The following is a 25,236-nucleotide window of genomic DNA, read 5'->3' as shown; positions in this document are numbered from 1 at the left end:
GCCCCTTGTCAGAGCCCTCACTGTGTCTCTCCTCATTCACAGCCCAGTCTCTGTCTCCAGCCCCGTCACCGGGGAGTTGTGCCCAGCTGCTGCCCGGCCCAGGAATCCTGTCGCCCAGTGCTCCAATGCAGGGCAAGATGCTGGTTCCTGTGAGCGCCCCCCATGTGACAGTGCGGACAGGCCCCGCAGCACAACTGCCCCTCGTCACCTCTCCGTTCCCCGTGCAGAACGGTGCCCAACCCCCCAATAAGGTGAGCAGCGGTCTCCGTGTCCTGTGGCGGATCTCGCTTGTGCATGGAGGAAGGTGAACTCCATGGTGGAAAATGCGCAGCAGAAATTGCCGGGTTGCAGATTATTATTTTGTGCTGTGTAGATGAGATTTCTTCTGGTTCAATGTGAATTTGACGCACACGAATCCGTGGTGGCGAATCCTCAGCGTCTACCCCCCGTGCGGCCGAGCCCTGGCGCTTCTCTGCTCGCACTGCGGATTCATGTGGCAGATTTCTCGCCTGCGTCGCGCTGATTCTGATGACATCATCCTTGTCTTTGCAGATTATTCAGATCACTCCGATGCCCATGGTGCAGCCGCCCGCTCCAGCCCAGAGTGCCTTAGTGCCCCCTGTTAATCAAACACTCCAGAGCGCTATTCCTGTCACCATGGCGACTGTTGTGGCGGCAACTTCTCAACCGCAGAAAGTGATTTTGCCGTCTACTCGGTAAGACCTGGGATGATTATTGATCTAGCATAGGGTCGGGTGTATTGGCGGAGCTGCCGATCTTCGGGCGGGGGATGGGGTCGATGCAGCCGGGGAGCTGAGTACTCACCCGGCGCCCAGTGAAATCAATAGAATCCGAGTCTCCAGACGGGTAGCCCCCTCAGGGGCAGGCTTTTTGGTTCTCTGGTTCTGTCCGAAGCTTGGACCCCCTTGGTGCCAGGGATACAAGAAGCTGACTAACCCTCTCTCTCCTGGCCAGGATCACGTACGTGCCCTCTGCGGCCGGCCCCACGCTTCCTCTGGTGACCACCAGCTCGTACTCCCATGCTGCTATGCCGGGCCCTTGTGTACAGACGACACTTGCGGCGGGCTCAATGGCTCTCGGCTTCACCACCATAAGTCCAAGTGGTCAGACCATCGTGCAGCCGCTGCTGGCAGGTAAGATACACGAGCGGCTCGTTATATAGCTGGGGCCCTAGAGGCCGCACCGATCCTGCCCCGCGTCACCGGTGAGCTGCAGCAGCGGGCACTGCCCCACCTGCACTAAGCCCTCCCCTCAGTCAAAAACCCGACGTCTGGTGGTCCCGAACCCCTGGACTTTATAGCTCTGCCCCCTTAGATTCCAGCGCCGGTGGGGGGACGCTCTGTTGTGGTAATTTTGTCGTCCTCGTGGTTCTCGGTGAATGTCGGATTCTGATGTCTGATTTACTAAAGCCTTTTTCTTTTCTTATCCAAGGACAAAGCCAGATCCTTGCCCCGGGGCAGGTAGGTGTGACTCCGGCCTCCACGCCTCCTGTGCCCCCCAGCAGCAGTAGCCAGGTCCTTACGGCGATATACCCCTCAGTCGGCTCCAGCACCCTGGCCATGCCGGCTGCTCCTTCAGCACAGAACCTGGTGTACACTGTGGCAAGCACAGGCGTGGTGCCCACCGCACCCGCCACCATACTGCCTAAAGCCGTCACCTCTCCACCGACTCTCAGCGCACCACCAGCACCATCCACCGGGGGGAGCGCCTCACACGTCACAACGGTCACAGGTAGGTCATCGTACCGTCAGCCTGTCTGCATCCGCCCATCAGCGCTTTCACCATCAAGTTTACACACAGAATTAAAGGGGTATTCTCGTTGTAGCAAGTTACCCCCCCCCCTACCGCCCCCCTGCTCTGCCGTACGCCGCCCCCCTGCTCTGCCATACGCCGCCCCCCTGCTCTGCCGTATGCCGCCCCCCCCTGCTCTGCCGTATGCCGCCCCCCTGCTCTGCAGTATGCCGCCCCCCCCTGCTCTGCCGTATGCCGCCCCCCTGCTCTGCCGTATGCCGCCCCCCTGCTCTGCCGTATGCCGCCCCCCTGCTCTGCCGTATGCCGCCCCCCTGCTCTGCCGTATGCCGCCCCCCTGCTCTGCCGTATGCCGCCCCCCTGCTCTGCCGTACGCCGCCCCCCTGCTCTGCCGTACGCCGCCCCCCCCTGCTCTGCCGTATGCCGCCCCCCTGCTCTGCCGTATGCCGCCCCCCTGCTCTGCCGTATGCCGCCCCCCTGCTCTGCCGTATGCCGCCCCCCTGCTCTGCCGTATGCCGCCCCCCTGCTCTGCCGTATGCCGCCCCCCTGCTCTGCCGTATGCCGCCCCCCTGCTCTGCCGTATGCCGCCCCCCTGCTCTGCCGTATGCCGCCCCCCCTGCTCTGCCGTATGCCGCCCCCCCTGCTCTGCCGTATGCCGCCCCCCCTGCTCTGCCGTATGCCGCCCCCCCTGCTCTGCCGTATGCCGCCCCCCCTGCTCTGCCGTATGCCGCCCCCCCTGCTCTGCCGTATGCCGCCCCCCCTGCTCTGCCGTATGCCGCCCCCCCTGCTCTGCCGTATGCCGCCCCCCTGCTCTGCCGTATGCCGCCCCCCCTGCTCTGCCGTATGCCGCCCCCCCCTGCTCTGCCGTATGCCGCCCCCCCTGCTCTGCCGTATGCCGCCCCCCTGCTCTGCCGTATGCCGCCCCCCCTGCTCTGCCGTATGCCGCCCCCCCTGCTCTGCCGTATGCCGCCCCCCCTGCTCTGCCGTATGCCGCCCCCCCTGCTCTGCCGTATGCCGCCCCCCCTGCTCTGCCGTATGCCGCCCCCCCCTGCTCTGCCGTATGCCGCCCCCCCCCGCTCTGCCGTATGCCGCCCCCCCCGCTCTGCCGTATGCCGCCCCCCCCCCTGCTCCCCCTATTACAGCGAACAATGTGTATGTCTGGATTCACTTTTTGCAGCCTCCTCGGTTACGTTCAGTCTAGTGGCCCCCAAGCCTCAACGAACCCTCCCGAAGCCCCCCCAGAAAGTGAAGGCCACAATCGCCAATATCCCAGTGGGATCGTATGAGGCCACGTCTCCTTCCCCCTGTGTGCGCGCCATTTCCCGGCCTGCGCCCCCGCCGCCTCGTGAGGAGACCCCCGAATCAAAGTAAGTAATTCACCTACATCTGTTACTCCACATATGAGGGGCTCACCCATGTAATAGGGGGAGGGGACATTATAGAGGGGGCTGTTATAGAAGGGACCTATTATGGGGGGGCTGTTATAGAAGGGACCTATAATGGGGGGCAGTTATAGAAGGGACCTATTATGGGGGGGGGGCAGTTATAGAAGGGACCTATTATGGGGGGGGCAGTTATAGAAGGGACCTATTATGGGGGGGCAGTTATAGAAGGGACCTATTATGGGGGGGGCAGTTATAGAAGGGACCTATTATGGGGGGGGCAGTTATAGAAGGGACCTATTATGGGGGGGGGCTGTTATAGAAGGGACCTATAATGGGGGGGCAGTTATAGAAGGGACCTATAATGGGGGGGGCAGTTATAGAAGGGAACTATAATGGGGGGGCAGTTATAGAAGGGACCTATAATGGGGGGGGGCTGTTATAGAAGGGACCTATAATGGGGGGGCAGTTATAGAAGGGACCTATAATGGGGGGGCAGTTATAGAAGGGACCTATAATGGGGGGGCAGTTATAGAAGGGACCTATAATGGGGGGGCAGTTATAGAAGGGACCTATAATGGGGGGGCAGTTATAGAAGGGACCTATAATGGGGGGGCAGTTATAGAAGGGACCTATAATGGGGGGGCAGTTATAGAAGGGACCTTTTATGGGGGGGCAGTTATAGAAGGGACCTATAATGGGGGGGGGGCTGGTATAGACGGGACCTATAATGGGGGGGGCAGTTATAGAAGGGACCTATAATGGGGGGGGCAGTTATAGAAGGGACCTATTATGGGGAGGGCAGTTATAGAACGGACCTATTATGGGGAGGGCAGTTATAGAAGGGACCTATTATGGGGGGGCAGTTATAGAAGGGACCTATTATGGGGGGGCAGTTATAGAAGGGACCTATTATGGGGGGCAGTTATAGAAGGGACCTATTATGGGGGGGCAGTTATAGAAGGGACCTATTATGGGGAGGGCAGTTATAGAAGGGACCTATTATGGGGAGGGCAGTTATAGAAGGGACCTATTATGGGGGGGCAGTTATAGAAGGGACCTATTATGGGGAGGGCAGTTATAGAAGGGACCTATTATGGGGGGGCTGTTATAGAAGGGACCTATTATGGGGGGGCTGTTATAGAAGGGACCTATTATGGGGGGGGGGGGGCTGGTATAGACGGGACCCCTGAAGCTCATTCCTGACCCCGTGTGTCTGTGTTAGATACACATCAGAGTCTCGAGGGACACCGATTGTCCGAGATGCTACTACAGAACCATCATCCGCCTCATCGAGCGCCTTTCCTTCCGCTCCGCCCCGAGATCTGGCTCCAGGGAAGCCGAGGTTGTCTGCTCCAGAGGAGCGATCATCACGAGACGCGTGGGCAAAAAGTGTCGGGGAGGAGAAGTCTGTGGGGTCCCCTCTACAGGGTGGAGCCTCCGAGGTGAAGAGGGAACCTCCGCCGTCACCTACTGTCAAGAAGGAGTCAGTGGTAAGTGTCCATGTCTGCAGTGCAGGGCCCCCCTCCCCCGCACCCTCCCGGGCAGTGCTCACCTTGCTCCTGCACTCTGCCCTCTGCTGGCCAGAAGCTGCACGTAGCGTCCGGCCTCTGCCGCTGTCCTCGTGGGCTTCCCCGTGCATTCTACTAATGGCCACAAGGTGACGGGGAGCGACCAGTGGCCAGGGGAGATTCGTTTTTTAGTTGCCTTGGTGACCGTGTGTTGTGTGAATTGTATTTAACCCTTTGTTGCAATGATAAGACTTGTGAAAGGTCCTCTTTCTGATAGTTTCCTCCAGAATGGAAAGTCGCCGTGTCGGAGAGCCGCCCAGACACTGCTGCCGCGTCTGCCCATCCCCCACCCTCATCCCCGGTGCCATCCACTGCCTCGGCTAGTGTTAGTGGGTCTCCAGGAGAGGCGGGCCGATCGGCGGGACCCCCCTCTGAGGTTCCCGGACCTGTGAAGAAGCCCAAGCTGCGTCCTCCGCCCCTGAAGAAGACGTTTGAGCACGTTGACAGGTGAGTCTCTGCTGCTGGGTCCGGCCGTCTGTCCACCGTGGACCCGCTACCGCCCCAGATCTTATCCCGAGTCTCCTCCACCAGCAGGGTCCTGTCGGAGGTGGACTTTGAGGAACGATTTGCGGAGCTTCCGGAGTTCAAGCCTGAGGAGGTGCTGCCGTCACCCACCCTTCAGTCCCTCGCCACCTCGCCCCGAGCTATCCTGGGCTCGTATCGCAAGAAACGTAAGAATTCTACTGGTATGTGCCGGGTATGAGGAGCGCAGCTGGCGAGACCGCCACCGCCGGTGACACTGAGCCGCCGCCTTCTGTTTTATTAGATTTAGACTCCTCCACTGAGGACCCCATTTCTCCCAAGAGGAAGATGCGTCGACGTTCCAGCTGCAGCTCCGAACCCAACACCCCCAAAAGTGCCAAATGTGAGGGCGACATCTTCACATTTGATCGGACAGGTAGGTGTCTGTCGGAATCTTATTTGGGCTGCACCGTCCGCCCTTCCGCAGGATTCATCTCTTGTCATTACAGGGTCGGAGGCAGACGACATGTTGGCGGAGCTGGAGTATGATAAGGTCCCCTACTCGTCACTGCGCCGGACCCTCGACCAGCGGCGAGCCCTAGTCATGCAGCTCTTCCAGGAGCACGGGTTCTTTCCATCTTGTGAGTGTTTCCAGGACCATGACTGAATTTAAAGGGGTCTCCGGGAATAACTTGTGCAGAAGGGCGCGCGCCCCGCGATGACAGACTAGCAGCTATGATGGGAAATGGATCTCCGGGGTGCAGTTAAAGGGGTCATAAATGCTGGCTGGTGGGGATCGGATGTGCCCCCTCTGCAATCCTGAAAACGAGGGGGTCCGGTTTTAAAATAAAAGTGTCTGATGTAGACGGGGCTCTCAGTACTATAGAAGTGAATGGAGCATCGGACTGCATTCAGAGAGACCACTCCGGGACCCCATGTTCTCAGGATTTCAGGGGTCCCGGCGGTCAGTGATCCGTCGATAGGTGATGAATAATGGATAACTAAACAAAAACTGTCCCAGCCCAACAAGCCCCTCCGCCCCCAAGGCTTCCGTCCCTCTTCACCTTCCTGCCGGCTGAAGCAGGAGCCCCCCCTTATCTGCCCCCTTGACAGCCACAAATGGAAGGGATTAGCGGGGTTTGGACCATGGGGTGGGGGTTATCTTCTGGGTTTAGTGCCCCTTTAAGGGGCGATGCTCCTCCTGTCCACGTGCTTTTACTTTTGCTAATCCTTGACCGCCCCTTTAAGAGCTGACGTCCTTTCACGTGTTCGTATCAATAAAGCGTCTCCTCTTCTTCCTCCTCAGCTCAGTCCACTGCTGCCTTCCAGTCCCGCTTCTCGGACATCTTCCCCACCAAGGTTTGTCTCCAGCTGAAGATTCGGGAGGTGAGGCAGAAGATCATGCAGGCCGCTACCCCCACGGAACACCCCGCCTTCCCGGAGCACTCGTCCCCCAGCACGTCGGAGACTGGACCTTCTGAAATGCAGCCCCCACCACAGGATCATGCACTGCGGTCCGGCGAGCCCCCCGACGCCACTTGGGAGGGAGGGCAAGAACCTCCTGATCCCTCCAGCAGCAGATGAGTGCGCCAGGCCCCCACTGAACTCTGAAGACTGGGGGAGGGGGGGGTTATCCGCTTCCTCCTGTACCCGCATCAGACTTTGCCCCCTCGTGCACAGACAATCGGCAGAACGCCCATCCATGGCACTTCTCAATGACATTGGCACGTGGACTGGCCCTGGGAGGGCCCCTGTACATTAGTGTGTAGCATAGGGGTTTGGGGATGCGGAGCGCCGACTCGTGATGTAGCAGAGTGCACTGTGCGCTGGGTCAGCAGTGTGTTCAGGTCAAGGATTTGCAGAGATGAATTCTGGGCAGAGGCGGTCCAGCACACGTGGACACCCGTGCCGCAATTTGGGGGGGGGGCGACAAAATGCTATTTTCTTATGACACTTTAGTGGAATGAAGCAGCTGTGCTCCGGGAGCTGCCGAAATCCGAGTATATTCTATATAATTCTATATATAGACCTTTATATGCAAGAGGAGAGATGCTGAGCGCCGCCGGCTGTATCCACACACACGATAGATACATATATATACACTATGTGTATGTCTGTATTGTACCCGTGTGTGAATATAGTGGGGCGGGCTGGAAGGACTCGTCCGGGGGCACGCACAGGAGAACCCCGCTGTATATAGCTTTGTTTTCTCTTCTAGTCAGTATACAGATTTTACTGTATATAAGAGTATACGCCCTTGGTACGCCAGGACGCACATGTGTACCGAGCGCCGTATACTCGCCTTGCACACGTCTGCTATAGTCATAGAGGGTCTGTCTGTGCTGTTCTTATAGCAAGGGTTAAAGGGGCTCTCCGACCATTAAATATTCAAAGCTGAAGAGATTTGACATTTGTATCGTGTAGTACGGCGCCCCCTGGGAAGGAGCGGGGGGACGTGAGGCCTTATTCACACAGTCGGCGGTTCTCATCCGAAGCTGTGAATGAGGCCTCCGACACCAGTGCGTCCGGATCCAAAGCGTGTAGTGAACGCGCAGCCCCCGGACGCATCCTGACCATTCAGTCCCGTGTGTCTGTGCCCACGAGCGCCGGTTTTCCCGCATCATTTCTGCATTTTATATTGTGCGTTTTTCACTCAGCTCCGGCCCCGTAGAAGAGAATGGGATGCGATGCACTTTTCACTGATGCTCGGAGATGCTGAGGGTTGTTGTTCCGATTTTCTTCACACGTGTGAAAAACACAATCCGGATGGAAGAAACGTACACGCTGAACATAATCGCAGAACAGTCAGATCCTAAGGCCTCATGCACACAACCGTATGTATTTTGCGGAACGGAACAGCCGGCCCCTAATAGAACAGTCCTATCCCTGTCCGTAATGCAGACAATAATAGGACATGTTCTATTGCGAAACGGACATAAGGAATGCATGCAGAGTACCTTCCGTTTTTTTTTTGCGGACCCTTTGAAATGAATGGTTCTGTATACAGTCCGCAAAAAAAAACGGCGTTGGTGTGCATGGGCCCTGACAGTCCGTATGGCTGACTAGATTGTCAGCTGCCGGAGGGGGGAGGAGACCGATTCTGTTTAGAGCTGGCCCCTAGCGTCACAAAGGTGCAAACATTGATGAGAAAGGTATTCTTTTTTGCTAAAACCGCGGCAGATTGCTTTATAATAGCGATTAACAGCGTTTCTGTACGGAGACGGTCCCGGGGCGACCCCTGTACCCAGACCAGAATCACGGAGTCTGTATAGCAGTGCAGCAGTCTTGGGAGGATATATGTATACAGATGTACGGGCGGACCGTCGCCATGGTGACAGGAGAGCGGCGCTGTATACGTGCGGGGGGAGTTTTTTTTTAAACTGATTGCTTTTCCTGTATGTCCCTGAAGTGCTGTCTGTGGTCAGGAGGACGCGGCGTGGGATTGGCCCCTTCCTGTCATGTGATGTATTCCGCATTCGGGGGGCGACCTGCCCGCTAATCACATTGCTTTCAGTTTTGATGCTGTATTCGTGTGGACGCCCCGGAGACAAACATGCCGCATTATATAGCGCTACTACGCTTTCCTACTCCAAAGTGCCGCCGCACACACCCTCTGGCTGAGTGTTCCTCTTGTGGCCCCTGTAACAGGGGCCCACAGTCCTGGTCGGCATTTGGTGGTGGGGAGGGGTGTGAACAAGAACCGGTGCACCACGAGCTGTATTCTAGAGGTGGTGCAGAAGGGGTTAACCGCACGGCGCTGTGGGTTAACTCTGTATCTGCTGGGCGCCCTCTCCCCTGCCACAGATCGTGGGGACACCGGGCGCTTATTTTTGGTTTGTTCGGAGGACTGAGAGAACGGACATGTTGATCATGTGCAATATTTCTTACTGTAATAAAAAAACATAAAAAATCCCGCGTGCGGCGCCTCATTCCGCACAGACCTTGGCTTGGCGTCGTTCACACAGCAGGAGATTTGGTGCAATGTCAGCGGTGCAACTGCCCATAGAAGCCAAGCCTGGGGTGGGGGGGGGCTGCGTTTCCTTCTGTGCGTTATCAGGCGGTTCCATTGTTTTAGTTACCTCGGCGTAGGCGCTCATGCACACGGCCCGGGGGGCAGCGAGGTCCCCTCTGCCACCGGTTCTGCTCAGCACTGTAAGACGGGGGGAGTCTGGGCCCACAGTGGTGTTTACTGGTGTGTGCATGAAGCCTGAAGAAACGGCGCTGCTCTGGTCACTGGTGGTGACTGGTATTGCATCTACATCCAAAGGAGGCCTACATTTCTATAAACAGTCGTGTTTGATCAGTGCGAGCATAAATGACTTGTACTGTGCCCCCGAAGACCCCTGGAATCCTCCTCGTCCACAGGATGCAAGATGGCGGCAGTCATGTGACTTGTTCTCTTGGGCTGTTCTTAGCTTGCAGTATGTGGCACTGTCATCCTGGCTGGCGCATGCGCTGGATGTGTCCACCACCATCTTGCATCCTGTGGATGAGGCTAATGCAGCCGGAGTCGTCTTTGTGATGGACCCCAGCGCTGACGTTTCTGCTTGGACTAAGTGCACGCTGCATTACCGGGCACGGGCTTCATGTTCGGTGGACACCCCCTGAGCAGGGCTGCGGCACGGCTCCATTCAATCTCCAGGGGGTCCGGAAGTCTGAATCGTAAAGTGAACATCCCTTTAAATCATCTGCTTGTGGCTTCAGCCTTGGTCAGCACGCAGTCCTCTCGTCACAGCCGGCAAGACTCGGAGATTTAAAGGGATCTTCTGACGATAAGATGTGAGACTGTTGGGGCCCCGTGTGACTGCAGTACGAGGCCATCGTGGGGGCCTCTGACCTAATCCATCAACACCCACAGACGGCTTTGTGTCACAACAGATTTATTACATGGAGGGCCCCGGGCCCCTCTTAGTGTTGTGGACATAAGTTTGAAGAATGGATCGGGGCTTACACAGAAATACACGATGGGATTACTGACATATAGAAAAGCATAAACTTACGAGGGTGGTCCAGCTCTTTCACATTGATGACCCCCTCCCCCGCTCACCGCAGCCCAGCCCCCATTCCCTTGAAGGCTGCAGGATCCCAGCACAGCCACTGTATAGCTTCTGAGGCCGGCTGATTGCGGGGGTCCGACCCGCACAATCTGATACAACCAAAGGATAGGTCATCAATATTTAAAGACTGGAAAACCCCCTAATACTGTACAAAAGATTTAAAAAAAACAAAGGAAAGACTACAGCGGGGGGGCAGAGGTGGTCCGTCTGTCCGTCCGGCTTCTGCCCAGTATATGGAGGAAGAAAGAGAACGATGCTCCGGAGGAAGGTCAGTTGGTTAATGCAGGAGACAAGCTATCAATTTCCCTTTAACTATCTTTGGAAAACTGATTCTGCGGAGGGGGCGTCCGTGACAGAACCTTTCCCCGCCCCGATTCCCAGAAGAGCGTCACATGGGGTGTAGGACTGGATGGGCTAGAGCTGAGGCGCTGTGCCCCTGCCCTCCAGCAGTTGCAGCAGTGTTTTGTGGAGCGCGGGGCACACACGGGAGTATCCCAGCCGGCTCAGATGCAGGTAGTCGAACAAGTCGTGGTGGCTGAGGGTGCCGTCTGACTGGACAAACCCCGGGTCCAGATCGAGAAAGATTCCGTTGGGCGCGGACAGCAGCGTTTCGGCTAGCACCTCGTTCACCCTCCTGTTCCTCTCCCGCAGAGGGTTGGGGTTTTTTCCTCGTGGCAACAAACCCTGTGAAAGGAGTGAAACCATTAGAGGGGCATTCGACCAATGTAACGTGGGGTGGTCACGTGTCTTCAGATGTGACCACGTCCTCTACAGCGTATTTATATGTGGCCCCTGACTACATGTCATACATGGCAGCCTCCAAAACGCGTCCACTCACCAGCACGATGACCGTGGCTTGTGGTTGCCTCTCCTGCATGCACTGCACAATGGCTTGAATTCCACCAGCAATCTGCTCAGCCGTGTGCCCCATGTTATATGTGCCCACCCAAAGCACAATGATCTGGTGAGGAAATAACAGCATCAATAAGGATGAGGAAGCCTGCGAGTCCTGCTCCCCCACCCACCTATAGAGGAAGCCTGCGAGTCCTGCTCCCCCACCCACCTATAGAGGAAGCCTGCGAGACCTGCTCCCCCACCCACCTATAGAGGAAGCCTGCGAGTCCTGCTCCCCCACCCACCTATAGAGGAAGCCTGCGAGTCCTGCTCCCCCACCCACCTATAGAGGAAGCCTGCGAGTCCTGCTCCCCCACCCACCTATAGAGGAAGCCTGCGAGTCCTGCTCCCCCACCCACCTATAGAGGAAGCCTGCGAGTCCTGCTCCCCCACCCACCTATAGAGGAAGCCTGCGAGTCCTGCTCCCCCACCCACCTATAGAGGAAGCCTGCGAGTCCTGCTCCCCCACCCACCTATAGAGGAAGCCTGCGAGTCCTGCTCCCCCACCACCCACTCATAGAGGAAGCCTGCGAGTCCTGCTCCCCCACCCACCTATAGAGGAAGCCTGCGAGTCCTGCTCCCCCACCCACCTATAGAGGAAGCCTGCGAGTCCTGCTCCCCCACCCAATCTATAGAGGAAGCCTGCGAGTCCTGCTCCCCCCACCCACTCATAGAGGAAGCCTGCGAGTCCTGCTCCCCCACCCACTCATAGAGGAAGCCTGCGAGTCCTGCTCCCCCCACCCACCTATAGAGGAAGCCTGCGAGTCCTGCTCCCCCACCCACCTATAGAGGAAGCCTGCGAGTCCTGCTCCCCCACCCACCTATAGAGGAAGCCTGCGAGTCCTGCTCCCCCCACCCACTCATAGAGGAAGCCTGCGAGTCCTGCTCCCCCCACCCACTCATAGAGGAAGCCTGCGAGTCCTGCTCCCCCACCCACTCATAGAGGAAGCCTGCGAGTCCTGCTCCCCCACCCACCTATAGAGGAAGCCTGCGAGTCCTGCTCCCCCACCCACCTATAGAGGAAGCCTGCGAGTCCTGCTCCCCCACCCACCTATAGAGGAAGCCTGCGAGTCCTGCTCCCCCACCCACCTATAGAGGAAGCCTGCGAGTCCTGCTCCCCCACCCACCTATAGAGGAAGCCTGCGAGTCCTGCTCCCCCACCCACCTATAGAGGAAGCCTGCGAGTCCTGCTCCCCCACCCACCTATAGAGGAAGCCTGCGAGTCCTGCTCCCCCACCCACCTATAGAGGAAGCCTGCGAGTCCTGCTCCCCCACCCACCTATAGAGGAAGCCTGCGAGTCCTGCTCCCCCACCCACCTATAGAGGAAGCCTGCGAGTCCTGCTCCCCCACCCACCTATAGAGGAAGCCTGCGAGTCCTGCTCCCCCACCCACCTATAGAGGAAGCCTGCGAGTCCTGCTCCCCCCACCCACCTATAGAGGAAGCCTGCGAGTCCTGCTCCCCCACCCACCTATAGAGGAAGCCTGCGAGTCCTGCTCCCCCACCCACCTATAGAGGAAGCCTGCGAGTCCTGCTCCCCCACCCACCTATAGAGGAAGCCTGCGAGTCCTGCTCCCCCACCCACCTATAGAGGAAGCCTGCGAGTCCTGCTCCCCTAGAGGAAGCCTGCGAGTCCTGCTCCCCCACCCACTCATAGAGGAAGCCTGCGAGTCCTGCTCCCCCACCCACCTCATAGAGGAAGCCTGCGAGTCCTGCTCCCCCACCCCACTCATAGAGGAAGCCTGCGAGTCCTGCTCCCCCACCCACTCCATGAGGGAAGCCTGCGAGTCCTGCTCCCCCACCCACCTATAGAGGAAGCCTGCGAGTCCTGCTCCCCCACCCACCTATAGAGGAAGCCTGCGAGTCCTGCTCCCCCCACCCACTCATAGAGGAAGCCTGCGAGTCCTGCTTCCCCCCACCCACTCATAGAGGAAGCCTGCGAGTCCTGCTCCCCCACCCACCTATAGAGGAAGCCTGCGAGTCCTGCTCCCCCACCCACCTATAGAGGAAGCCTGCGAGTCCTGCTCCCCCACCCACCTATAGAGGAAGCCTGCGAGTCCTGCTCCCCCACCCACCTATAGAGGAAGCCTGCGAGTCCTGCTCCCCCACCCACCTATAGAGGAAGCCTGCGAGTCCTGCTCCCCCACCCACCTATAGAGGAAGCCTGCGAGTCCTGCTCCCCCACCCACCTATAGAGGAAGCCTGCGAGTCCTGCTCCCCCACCCACCTATAGAGGAAGCCTGCGAGTCCTGCTCCCCCACCCACCTATAGAGGAAGCCTGCGAGTCCTGCTCCCCCACCCACCTATAGAGGAAGCCTGCGAGTCCTGCTTCTCCCCACCCACTCATAGAGGAAGCCTGCGAGTCCTGCTCCCCCCACCCACTCATAGAGGAAGCCTGCGAGTCCTGCTCCCCCACCCACTCATAGAGGAAGCCTGCGAGTCCTGCTCCCCCCACCCACTCATAGAGGAAGCCTGCGAGTCCTGCTCCCCCCACCCACTCATAGAGGAAGCCTGCGAGTCCTGCTCCCCCCACCCACTCATAGAGGAAGCCTGCGAGTCCTGCTCCCCCCACCCACTCATAGAGGAAGCCTGGGAGTCCTGCTCCCCCACCCACTCATAGAGGAAGCCTGCGAGTCCTGCTCCCCCACCCACTCATAGAGGAAGCCTGCGAGTCCTGCTCCCCAAACCCACTCATAGAGGAAGCCTGCGAGTCCTGCTCCCCCCACCCACTCATAGAGGAAGCCTGCAAGTCCTGCTCCCCAAACCCACTCATAGAGGAAGCCTGCGAGTCCTGCTCCCCCCACCCACTCATAGAGGAAGCCTGCAAGTCCTGCTCCCCCCACCCACTCATAGAGGAAGCCTGCGAGTCCTGCTCCCCCCACCCACTCATAGAGGAAGCCTGCAAGTCCTGCTCCCCCACCCACTCATAGAGGAAGCCTGCGAGTCCTGCTCCCGCACCCACTCATAGAGGAAGCCTGCGAGTCCTGCTCCCCCACCCACTCATAGGAAGCCTGCGAGCTGCTCCCCCACCCACTCATAGAGGAAGCCTGCGAGTCCTGCTCCCCCACCCACTCATAGAGGAAGCCTGCGAGTCCTGCTCCCCCACCCACTCATAGAGGAAGCCTGCGAGTCCTGCTCCCCCACCACTCATAGAGGAAGCCTGCGAGTCCTGCTCCCCCACCCACTCATAGAGGAAGCCTGCGAGTCCTGCTCCCCCACCCACTCATAGAGGAAGCCTGCGAGTCCTGCTCCCCCACCCACTCATAGAGGAAGCCTGCGAGTCCTGCTCCCCCACCCACTCATAGAGGAAGCCTGCGAGTCCTGCTCCCCCACCCACCTATAGAGGAAGCCTGTATGTCCTGCTCCCCCACCCACTCATATAGTATAATTATAGTATGTAGAGGAAGCCTGTGAGTCCTGCTCCCCCCACCCACTCATAGAGGAAGCCTGTGAGTCCTGCTCCCCCACCCACCTATAGAGAAAGCCTGTGAGTCCTGCTCCCCCACCCACTCATATAGTATAATTATAGTATGTAGAGGAAGCCTGCGAGTCCTGCTCCCCCACCCACCTATAGAGGAAGCCTGCGAGTCCTGCTCCCCCACCCACCTATAGAGGAAGCCCTGCGAGTCCTGCTCCCCCACCCACCTATAGAGGAAGCCTGCGAGTCCTGCTCCCCCACCCACCTATAGAGGAAGCCTGCGAGTCCTGCTCCCCCCACCCACCTATAGAGGAAGCCTGCGAGTCCTGCTCCCCCCACCCACCTATAGAGGAAGCCTGCGAGTCCTGCTCTCCCACCCACCTATAGAGGAAGCCTGCGAGTCCTGCTCTCCCACCCACTCATAGAGGAAGCCTGCGAGTCCTGCTCCCCCACCCACTCAGAGGAAGCCTTCGAGTCCTGCTCCCTCACCCACCTATAGAGGAAGCCTGCGAGTCCTGCTCCCCCACCCACTCAGAGGAAGCCTGCGAGTCCTGCTCCCCCACCCACCTATAGAGGAAGCCTGCGAGTCCTGCTCCCCCACCCACCTATAGAGGAAGCCTGCGAGTCCTGCTCCCCCACCCACCTATAGAGGAAGCCTGCGAGTCCTGCTCCCCCACCCACCTATAGAGGAAGCCTGCGAGTCCTGCTCTCCCACCCACTCATAGAGGAAGCCTGCGAGTCCTGCTCCCCCACCCACTCATAGAGGAAGCCTGCGAGTCCTGCTCCCCCCACCCACTCATAGAGGAAGCCTGCGAGTCCTGCTCCCCCACCCACCTATAGAGGAAGCCTGCGAGTCCTGCTCCCCCACCCACCTATAGAGGAAGCCTGCGAGTCCTGCTCCCCCCACCCACTCATAGAGGAAGCCTGCGAGTCCTGCTCCCCCCACCCACTCATAGAGGAAGCCTGCGAGTCCTGCTCCCCCACCCACCTATAGAGGAAGCCTGCGAGTCCTGCTCCCCCACCCACCTATAGAGGAAGCCTGCGAGTCCTGCTCCCCCACCCACCTATAGAGGAAGCCTGCGAGTCCTGCTCCCCCACCCACCTATAGAGGAAGCCTGCGAGTCCTGCTCCCCCACCCACCTATAGAGGAAGCCTGCGAGTCCTGCTCCCCCACCCACCTATAGAGGAAGCCTGCGAGTCCTGCTCCCCCACCCACCTATAGAGGAAGCCTGCGAGTCCTGCTCCCCCACCCACCTATAGAGGAAGCCTGCGAGTCCTGCTCCCCCACCCACCTATAGAGGAAGCCTGCGAGTCCTGCTCCCCCACCCACCTATAGAGGAAGCCTGCGAGTCCTGCTCCCCCACCCACCTATAGAGGAAGCCTGCGAGTCCTGCTTCTCCCACCCACTCATAGAGGAAGCCTGCGAGTCCTGCTCCCCCACCACCCACTCATAGAGGAAGCCTGCGAGTCCTGCTCCCCCACCCACTCAGAGGAAGCCTGCGAGTCCTGCTCCCCCCACCCACTCATAGAGGAAGCCTGCGAGTCCTGCTCCCCCCACCCACTCATAGAGGAAGCCTGCGAGTCCTGCTCCCCCCACCCACTCATAGAGGAAGCCTGCGAGTCCTGCTCCCCCCACCCACTCATAGAGGAAGCCTGCGAGTCCTGCTCCCCCCACCCACTCATAGAGGAAGCCTGCGAGTCCTGCTCCCCCACCCACCTATAGAGGAAGCCTGTATGTCCTGCTCCCCCACCCACTCATATAGTATAATTATAGTATGTAGAGGAAGCCTGTGAGTCCTGCTCCCCCCACCCACTCATAGAGGAAGCCTGTGAGTCCTGCTCCCCCACCCACCTATAGAGAAAGCCTGTGAGTCCTGCTCCCCCACCCACTCATATAGTATAATTATAGTATGTAGAGGAAGCCTGCGAGTCCTGCTCCCCCCACCCACTCATAGAGGAAGCCTGCGAGTCCTGCTCCCCCCACCCACTCATAGAGGAAGCCTGCGAGTCCTGCTCCCCCCACCCACTCATAGAGGAAGCCTGCGAGTCCTGCTCCCCCCACCCACTCATAGAGGAAGCCTGCGAGTCCTGCTCCCCCCACCCACTCATAGAGGAAGCCTGCGAGTCCTGCTCCCCCACCCACTCATAGAGGAAGCCTGCGAGTCCTGCTCCCCCACCCACTCATAGAGGAAGCCTGCGAGTCCTGCTCCCCCCACCCACTCATAGAGGAAGCCTGCGAGTCCTGCTCCCCCCACCCACTCATAGAGGAAGCCTGCGAGTCCTGCTCCCCCCACCCACTCATAGAGGAAGCCTGCGAGTCCTGCTCCCCCACCCACTCATAGGGGAAGCCTGCGAGTCCTGCTCCCCCCACCCACTCATAGAGGAAGCCTGTGAGTCCTACTCCCCCCACCCACTCATAGAGAAAGCCTGCGAGTCCTACTCCCCCCACCCACCCATAGAGAAAGCCTGCGAGTCCTACTCCCCCCCCCCACCCACCCACCCATAGAGAAAGCCTGCGAGTCCTACTCCCCCCACCCACACATAGAGAAAGCCTGTGAGTCCTGCTCCCCCCACCCACCCATAGAGAAAGCCTGCGAGTCCTACTCCCCCCCCCCCCACCCATAGAGAAAGCCTGCGAGTCCTACTCCCCCCACCCACCCATAGAGAAGGCCTGTGAGTCCTGCTTGAAAAGATATGTCGTTAAGGCACGTTGGAAGGTGGGGATTGACCTGATATTACTGGGCAGAGTATTCCAGAGAGTAGAAGCAGCTCAAGAAAAGTCTTGAAGACGGGAATGAGAGGAATGAATTATGGAGGATGTTAATCTTAGGTCTAATGAGGTTAATACTCGTTATATAATTATAGTATGTAGTTAATACATTATTTAGGATGGTGAAGGGGTTAATAATGGGGGTCTAGGGCCGGAGGTGGGGTATGAGTCCTCTACACAGCCTGCAGCCACCCCTAGAGGGCGCTCACTGCATAAGGAACACACCAACTGATTGCACTAATAAACTGATGTACAGTGAGCGCCCCCTTGTGGCCGTTGTATAGCAGGACAGGTGATGAAGATGCAACTGCTGGGAACCCCAAAGAGCACTAGAATGGATTGGCCTGCATTTCTCCAATCCTCTTCACGGCCTGTGGGAGAAGCAGAGGCCACGTGCGCCTGCACCCCCTCCGTTATAGGCCACGAGTATGGAAATAATGGAGCAAGCGGCCTCTGCTTGCCTCCTCTCCACCCCGGACCCCCGTGGACATGGTCCCCATCCAGCACTTATCCTATAGTTAAACCTTGGAAACCCTTCCTCGCTGTATAATGACAGTCCTGCAACTTCCTTATATTCTGTGTGTTTCAGTTCTGCCCTGCTTGCTTTCAGTGAATGGAAACACTGTTCTATACTTCCAGAGGCCAACAACCTGTCTCAGCTCACTGACAGCAAGCAGAGACCTTGACAATGGCAAACAACTAGCAAACAAAATTAGAAAGTTGCGATCCCCTTTCTGTAGGTGAGCCCCGCACTCCTCCGCGCCCCGTACCTTTGGTCTGATGTGCTCCAGCTCCCCGTTCTCCAGTCTCCACAGGACGTGTTGGGTGCCGTCACCCAGTCCCCCAAAGTTCAGGGCGTGTAGCGGGGAGAAGAGATCCCGCCAGATCTGGGGGGAAGAAGCCACATAACAATCACAAGAGAAGCCGCGCACGGCTGGGATGTTTGGGTGCGCTGGCAGCGAGGTGGCGGTGTGGCCCTATTTCGGGGTGTGCACACATTAGCAGTTTACTTTTATTCATTTTGGGGGGACAATCTAAACACCCACAAATCCTGGGGGATTTTCCCCTTTACCTGGTTCTTCGCCGACCTATAACGTACAGTGCCTCTACGCCAGTCACCACCACCCTGGGGGCCACCGTCTACGCCAGTCACCACCACCCTGGGGGCCACCGTCTACGCCAGTCACCACCACCCTGGGGGCCACCGTCTACGCCAGTCACCACCACCCTGGGGGCCACCGTCTACGCCAGTCACCACCACCCTGGGGGCCACCGTCTACGCCAGTCACCACCTTTTAAGGGGTCCCAAAGACTGACGGCCCTCTTACTATACGGTCTAGGGAGCGCTATGTGATCCCAGGAATCACGTCTAAGGTCAAAGGCAGACGAAGGATAAAACGGACACACTGCCATATTCCAACCGTCTGTGCACTTTCCATGGCAGTTAAAAATAGAGGATTTTCATTGGCTTTTTTAAATAAAATCCCAAACACTGCAGAGCCCTCAGTATATATAGTGTCCCCCATAGTGGCCCTCAGTATATATAGTGTCCCCCATAGTGGCCCCAGCAGTAATAATGTCCCCCATAGTGGCCCTCAGTATATATAGTGTCCCCCATAGTGGCCCTCAGTATATATAGTGTCCCCCATAGTGGCCCTCAGTATATATAATGTCCCCCATAGTGGCCCCAGCAGTAATAATGTCCCCCATAGTGGCCCTCAGTATATATAATGTCCCCCATAGTGGCCCCCAGCAGTAATAATGTCCCCCATAGTGGCCCCCAGCAGACGGGTACACTCCTGTCTGATTTCGATGGGGTCCGTCTTGCAGTGAAAACGACCAACACTAGGCGCAGTCCCATCTTCTGAGGCTACTTTCACACTAGCGTTCGATCGGATCCGTCTGCATTATTTTGGCATATAAAAGCTAAGTGTGAAAATAGCCTCGTACGGATCCGTCCAGACTTTCAATGTAAAGTCAATGGGGGACGGATCCGCCTGAAGATTGAGCCATATTGTGGCATCTTCAAACGGATCCGTCCCCATTGACTTACATTGTAAGTCTGGACGGATCCGCACGCCTCCGCACGGCCAGGCGGACACCCGAACGCTGCAAGCAGCGTTCAGCTGTCCGCCTGTCCGTGCGGAGGCGAGCGGAGCGGAGGCTGAACGCCGCCAGACTGATGCAATCTGAGCGGATCCGCATCCATTCAGACTGCATCAGGGCTGGACGGAAGCGTTCGGGTCCGCTCGTGAGCCCCTTCAAACGGAGCTCACGAGCGGACCGACGAACGCTAGTGTGAAAGTAGCCTGACGGACGCTATTCATGTCCCTTTTTAACACTGTCTGCATGTAGCCTAACCCCCCGGGAGCTGCGTTGCCCCCAGAGCGTCGCTCCCAGGGGACCTACCTCCAGCTGGTGCAGCAGCAGAACGTTGGAGTCCCCGATGAAGACGACCTCCGGCTCCTTGTCTTTACTGCTGGCCACATAGTGATTGTGCTGAAAGACAGGACAGCAGTTACAGCGAGGGCGGAGGGGGCCGCGGCTGCAGGAGAGCAACAGCCTGCCTCCAGGAGGGTTGTCGGCCTCTCCAATCTCCGATCAGAATTTCATCTAATAACAGATTTCAGCAAAAACTCTCATTAACCCCCTCAGCCCCCCAAGCTTAAAGGGGTTATCCCACTTCGCGTTTTTAAACTTACCTGCTGCCACCGCGCGTTCACTTCCTGGATTCTGGCTGGGGGCGGGCTTCATCGTGATTGAAGTCTTCTCCCGGCCGTGCCGCGCGCTGGACTGAACGCGCACGCCGCCGCGCATGCGCAATGGTGACTTATTCCTGCCCAGTATAATACAGAGCCGGCGTGTGCGTTCGCAGCTCTGTACTATTCTGGCCGGGAAGAAGTCACCGTCGCGCATGCGCGGCAGCGTGCGCGTTCAGAACAGCGAGCGGCCCAGCCGGGAGAAAAGAAGGAGTCTTCTGGGCAAGCGCGACCATCGGGATTTTGGAGAAGAGCGGTGGTCGTAACCAGGGGAGACCGAGTCACAACAATAAGGTAAGTGGGGGTGAATTTTATCCTAATCGGTGGGAATTTGTTAATAGAGTATATTTACAAAAATGATCACTGTCAAATCATTAACAGATTTAACAGTGATCATTATGATGGGATAACCCCTTTAACCACCTTAATGACCAGGCCACTTTTTACACTTCGGCACTGCACTACTTTCACCGTTTATCGCTCGGTCATGCAACTTACCACCCAAATGAATTTTACTTCCTTTTCTTCTCACTAATAGAGCTTATATTTGGTGGTATTTCATTGCTGCTGACATTTTTACTTTTTTTGTTATTAATCAAAATTTAACTAAATTTTTGCCAAAAAACGACATTTTTCACTTTCGGTTGTAAAATTTTTCAATTAAAACTACATTTCTATATAAATTTTTCTCAAAATTTATTGTTCTACAGGTCTTTGATAAAAAAAATGCAATAAGTGTATATTTATTGGTTTGGATAAAAGTTATAGCATTTACAAACTATGGTGCAAAAATGTGAATTTCCGCTTTTTGAAGCAGCTCTGACTTTCTGAGCTCCTGTCATGTTTCCTGAGGTTCTACAATGCCCAGACAGTAGAAACACCCCACAAATGACCACATTTTGAAAAGTAGACACCCTAAGGTATTCGCTGATGGGCATAGTGAGTTCATAGAAGTTTTTATTTTTTGTCACAAGTTAGCAGAAAATGATGTTGTTTTTTTTTGTTTTTTTTCCTTACAAAGTCTCATATTCCACTAACTTGTGATAAAAAAAAATAATAATAATTTACATGAACTCGCCATGCCCCTCACGGAATACCTTGGGGTGTCTTCTTTCCAAAATGGGGTCACATGTGGGGTAGTTATACTGCCCTGGCATTTTAGGGGCCCTAAAGCCTGAGAAGTAGTTTTGAATCCAAATGCGTAAAAATGCCCTGTGAAATCCGAAAGGTGCACTTTGGAATATGTGCCCCTTTGCCCACCTTGGCTGCAAAAAAGTGTCACACATCTGGTATCGCCGTACTCAGGAGAAGTTGGGCAATGTGTTTTGGGGTGTCATTTTACATATACCCATGCTGGGTGAGATAAATATCTCTGTAAATGACTTTTCAATTTTTTTTATACAAAGTTGTCATTTACAGAGATATTTCTCTCACCCAGCATGGGTATATGTAAAATGACACCCCAAAACACATTGCCCAACTTCTTCTGAGTACGGCGATACCAGATGTGTGACACTTTTTTGCAGCCAAGGTGGGCAAAGGGGCGCATATTCCAAAGAGCACCTTTCGGATTTCACAGGGCACATTTGTACACATTTGGATTCGGTGAGGGGTACGGCGAGTTCATGTGAGATTGTATTATTTGTCACAAGTTACTGGAATATGAGACTTTGTAAGAAAAAAATAATAATAATTTACATGAACTCGCCATGCCCCTCACGGAATACCTTGGGGTGTCTTCTTTCCAAAATGGGGTCACATGTGGGGTAGTTATACTGCCCTGGCATTTTAGGGGCCCTAAAGCCTGAGAAGTAGTTTTGAATCCAAATGCGTAAAAATGCCCTGTGAAATCCGAAAGGTGCACTTTGGAATATGTGCCCCTTTGCCCACCTTGGCTGCAAAAAAGTGTCACACATCTGGTATCGCCGTACTCAGGAGAAGTTGGGCAATGTGTTTTGGGGTGTCATTTTACATATACCCATGCTGGGTGAGATAAATATCTCTGTAAATGACTTTTCAATTTTTTTTATACAAAGTTGTCATTTACAGAGATATTTCTCTCACCCAGCATGGGTATATGTAAAATGACACCCCAAAACACATTGCCCAACTTCTTCTGAGTACGGCGATACCAGATGTGTGACACTTTTTTGCAGCCAAGGTGGGCAAAGGGGCGCATATTCCAAAGAGCACCTTTCGGATTTCACAGGGCACATTTGTACACATTTGGATTCCGTGAGGGGTGCGGCGAGTTCATGTGAGATTGTATTATTTGTCACAAGTTACTGGAATATGAGACTTTGTAAGAAAAAAATAAATAAATAAATTTCCGCTAACTTGTGGCAAAAAAAAAAAAAAATCTTCTATGAACTCGCCATGCCCCTCAAAAGTGATCTTTATAGCGCCGCAGCGATTTTACTGTGTTTTTGCAGTGATCAGAAAAAAATAATATATATTCTGTCACTGGGTGCGGCGGACTGAACGCCTGATCGGGCGAACACTGTGTTTTTTATAGAGCCTATAGAACATGTCCTTTTCTTGTCCGCAATTGCGGACAAGAAAAGGCATTTTCTATTAAGTTTTGGCAATGTGCGGATCCGCAAAATGCGGAAAGCACATTGTCGGTGTCCGTGGATCCGCAAAACACATACGGACGTCTGAATGGAGCCTTACAGGGGGGTGATCAATGACGGGGGGGGGGTAGTGTAGTGGTGCTTGGTGCTACTTATTACTGAGCTGCCCGTGTCCTCTGGTGGTCGATCCCAGCAGAAGGGACCAGAGGACCAGGCAGCAGGTTAACAAAACAGCGTCTAATATACCTTTTTGAGGTAAAAAAAAAAATCGCATCTCCAGCGTGCCAGCGAACGATCGCGCCGGCAGGCTGCAGATCCACTTCTCAGCTGCGCGTCGCTGTGATCTCGGCTCTCGCGAGATGACGCATCGATGCGTCCAGGAGGGATAACCCGGCCGCCCGCAGGACGCATCCCTACTTTAGGCGGTCGGGAGGAGGTTAAATTAGGCCCTCGGCGCCGCTGTGTCCGCATGACCTAATACTCCCCGTCACTGCTGTGTGGGGGAAGGGACACGACAACTGGATGTGCGTTAGATGAGGCCCACACGTGCAGCCGCTGCCCAGGACCCGAATGGCACGTGTCCTAACATCCTTACTGACTGTTTCCATTGAGGGTTAATGGGGTTTCATGACTGACTGCAGGGAGCAATCTGAAATGAACGCTTGTGACCTGTCGGCCCCGTCTGACCAGGGTCTAAAGGCTGCCGTCTGCTGGGACCACTCATCATTCGTGGCGGTCTCTGTAGCCACAGCTGCCACGTGCAGTGGTCCCAGCAGACGGCCCCCTTTAGTCCCTGTTCAGACAAGTTACAGGAACAGGACGTCACAGAACAGCATTGGGTAACTTAGGAGTTGTAGTTTTGGAACACCTGGAGAGCACTGCTGGGTGTAGTAGTATCTGAGTGAAGACTGACCAGAGACATCCAGCTTCCGTCCCCGCACATGTCGGGCACAGGCGTGGCGACCGCGGCCGGGTTTGTGTCACCGTCACTCATCGTGTCCTAGAGAGGAGACATGGAACAAAGGAAAGGTTGTGAGTATCTTCTGTTATGATGGGAGTTGTAGTTCACACACCCTGGTCTCGCCTATGCCCCCCCAACCTTCACGCCCTCGCCCTGCAGCGGTCTGGGGCCCCCCAACCTTCACGCCCTCGCCCTGCAGCGGTCAAGCCCCCCCAAACTTCACACCCTCGCCCTGCAGTGGTCTTGGCCCCCCAACCTTCACACCCTCGCCCCGCAGCGGTCTTGGCCCCCCAACCTTCACGCCCTCGCTCCGCAGCGGTCTAGCCCCCCCAAACTTCACGCCCTCGCCCCGCAGCGGTCTTGGCCCCCCAACCTTCACATCCTCGCCCCGCAGCGGTCTTGGCCCCCCAACCTTCACACCCTCGCCCCGCAGCGGTCTTGGCCCCCCAACCTTCACGCCCTCGCCCCGCAGCGGTCTTGGCCCCCCAACCTTCACGCCCTCGCCGCGCAGCAGTCTTGGCCCCCCAACCTTCACACCCTCGCCCCGCAGCGGTCTTGGCCCCCCAACCTTCACACCCTCGCCCCGCAGCGGTCTTGCTCTCGCCCCCCTCATCAGAAAAATAAAGCTCTTCGTCTCAAAAAGCGATAAGTCATAAAACGTACGTAACGGCACAATTTGGCGGTGATGGCGCCACCCCCGGAGTACGGTCACCACGTAGTTTATACCGCATCCAATAGCGTTACCGCAGTTATTTTCCACCCCCACCCAAAAAATATTATTTTTAAAAATCACAAAAACCTTTCGGCACGTTACTGTACACGTTCCCCCAAAACATTAAGTAATACGACTCGTAATAAAGTGGCATTTCTCGGGGCAACGATGGAAAAAAACAATCAAACGCTGTCGCCTCCAATCCCCAGTCAATTAAGGGGTTAATATGGAGGGGACAGTCTATCACCGCAAAGTGGAGCCGTTGCCCCTAGCAACCAATCTGCCGCTGGACCGGTTGCTATGGGCGACCCCTCGGGCTCCCCTCAGCCCATCGCGCACGGCCGCGGCGCCTCACCTGCTCTCCCTTCTTCCACAGTCTCCTGCAGGAATCCTCCCGCCCGGGCCGCACCACCCAGCAATCCTGCGGGGGAATTCCCTTTCACCAATCCCGCTGCCCAAGAAAACCCAATCCGACACTAACAATTTCCCCCCCTCTGCGAGGCACTGGATGGATGCGTCCAGGAAGTAGCCTTATAAATGCGGAAATGAAGCCTACGTTCACCCCCGTAATTGTGATGGAATAGACCGGCCTTCAGGTTCGGACTGAACCATGATTGGTTTTGTAGGTGTAATGATTAAGCTATAGGCGAAGCTCACTGGTTAATCGGTGGGAGCTTGGCGATACCAAGTTGTACTTGCAGGGGGGAATCCTGCAGAGTTTCAGTTTGAGGCGTAGAGTGAGAGAGTAAGGAGTCATGCGGGGGCCGCGGCCGCCATATTGTTTCTGGAGGCCGTTATCAAGCGCGATACGTGAGCTAGGTATGAGAATGCTGCGGTACCGCAGTGATAATGCGGGGATGTCAGTGCGTTACCTGCTGCACTAGACTATCGCATGGTGACTGACGCTC

The 25,236-nt window shown here is 56.3% G+C and overlaps 2 protein-coding genes across 6 annotated transcripts in view; one reads left to right on the top strand and one right to left on the bottom strand.

The window, feature by feature from the left end:
- CIC (capicua transcriptional repressor) overlaps window positions 1-9,089 on the top strand; it is a 75,703-nt gene extending 66,614 nt beyond the window's left edge. For 2 of the 5 annotated variants that reach the window (XM_044274371.1, XM_044274370.1), the window contains exons 11-21: window positions 43-251; window positions 553-716; window positions 976-1,154; window positions 1,453-1,752; window positions 2,948-3,137; window positions 4,378-4,645; window positions 4,941-5,170; window positions 5,255-5,409; window positions 5,490-5,621; window positions 5,695-5,826; window positions 6,492-9,089. In XM_044274371.1, the coding sequence (XP_044130306.1) occupies window positions 43-251; window positions 553-716; window positions 976-1,154; window positions 1,453-1,752; window positions 2,948-3,137; window positions 4,378-4,645; window positions 4,941-5,170; window positions 5,255-5,409; window positions 5,490-5,621; window positions 5,695-5,826; window positions 6,492-6,769 (2,237 nt within the window). In that variant the 3' untranslated portion in view covers window positions 6,770-9,089. The remainder of the gene's footprint in view (window positions 1-42; window positions 252-552; window positions 717-975; window positions 1,155-1,452; window positions 1,753-2,947; window positions 3,138-4,377; window positions 4,646-4,940; window positions 5,171-5,254; window positions 5,410-5,489; window positions 5,622-5,694; window positions 5,827-6,491) is intronic. The other 3 variants (XM_044274367.1, XM_044274369.1, XM_044274372.1) reach the window with 3 other exon arrangements.
- Window positions 9,090-10,048: 959 nt separating this feature from the next.
- Window positions 10,049-24,834, bottom strand: PAFAH1B3 (platelet activating factor acetylhydrolase 1b catalytic subunit 3). The gene is made up of 6 exons (XM_044274373.1): window positions 24,684-24,834; window positions 23,569-23,655; window positions 19,733-19,822; window positions 18,094-18,210; window positions 11,081-11,203; window positions 10,049-10,926 (listed from the first exon to the last, which is right to left on the bottom strand). The coding sequence occupies exons 2-6, from the start codon at window positions 23,647-23,649 to the stop codon at window positions 10,657-10,659; spliced, it is 681 nt and encodes a 226-aa protein (XP_044130308.1). The 5' UTR covers window positions 23,650-23,655; window positions 24,684-24,834; the 3' UTR covers window positions 10,049-10,656.
- Between the last annotated feature and the right edge of the window lie 402 nt (window positions 24,835-25,236).

This window comes from Bufo gargarizans, unplaced genomic scaffold (assembly GCF_014858855.1).
Source record: "Bufo gargarizans isolate SCDJY-AF-19 unplaced genomic scaffold, ASM1485885v1 original_scaffold_1701_pilon, whole genome shotgun sequence".
Lineage (NCBI taxonomy): Eukaryota > Metazoa > Chordata > Amphibia > Anura > Bufonidae > Bufo > Bufo gargarizans.
The sequence above is the reverse complement of the archived record's forward strand: the minus strand, read 5'-3'. Positions and strand labels throughout refer to the sequence as shown.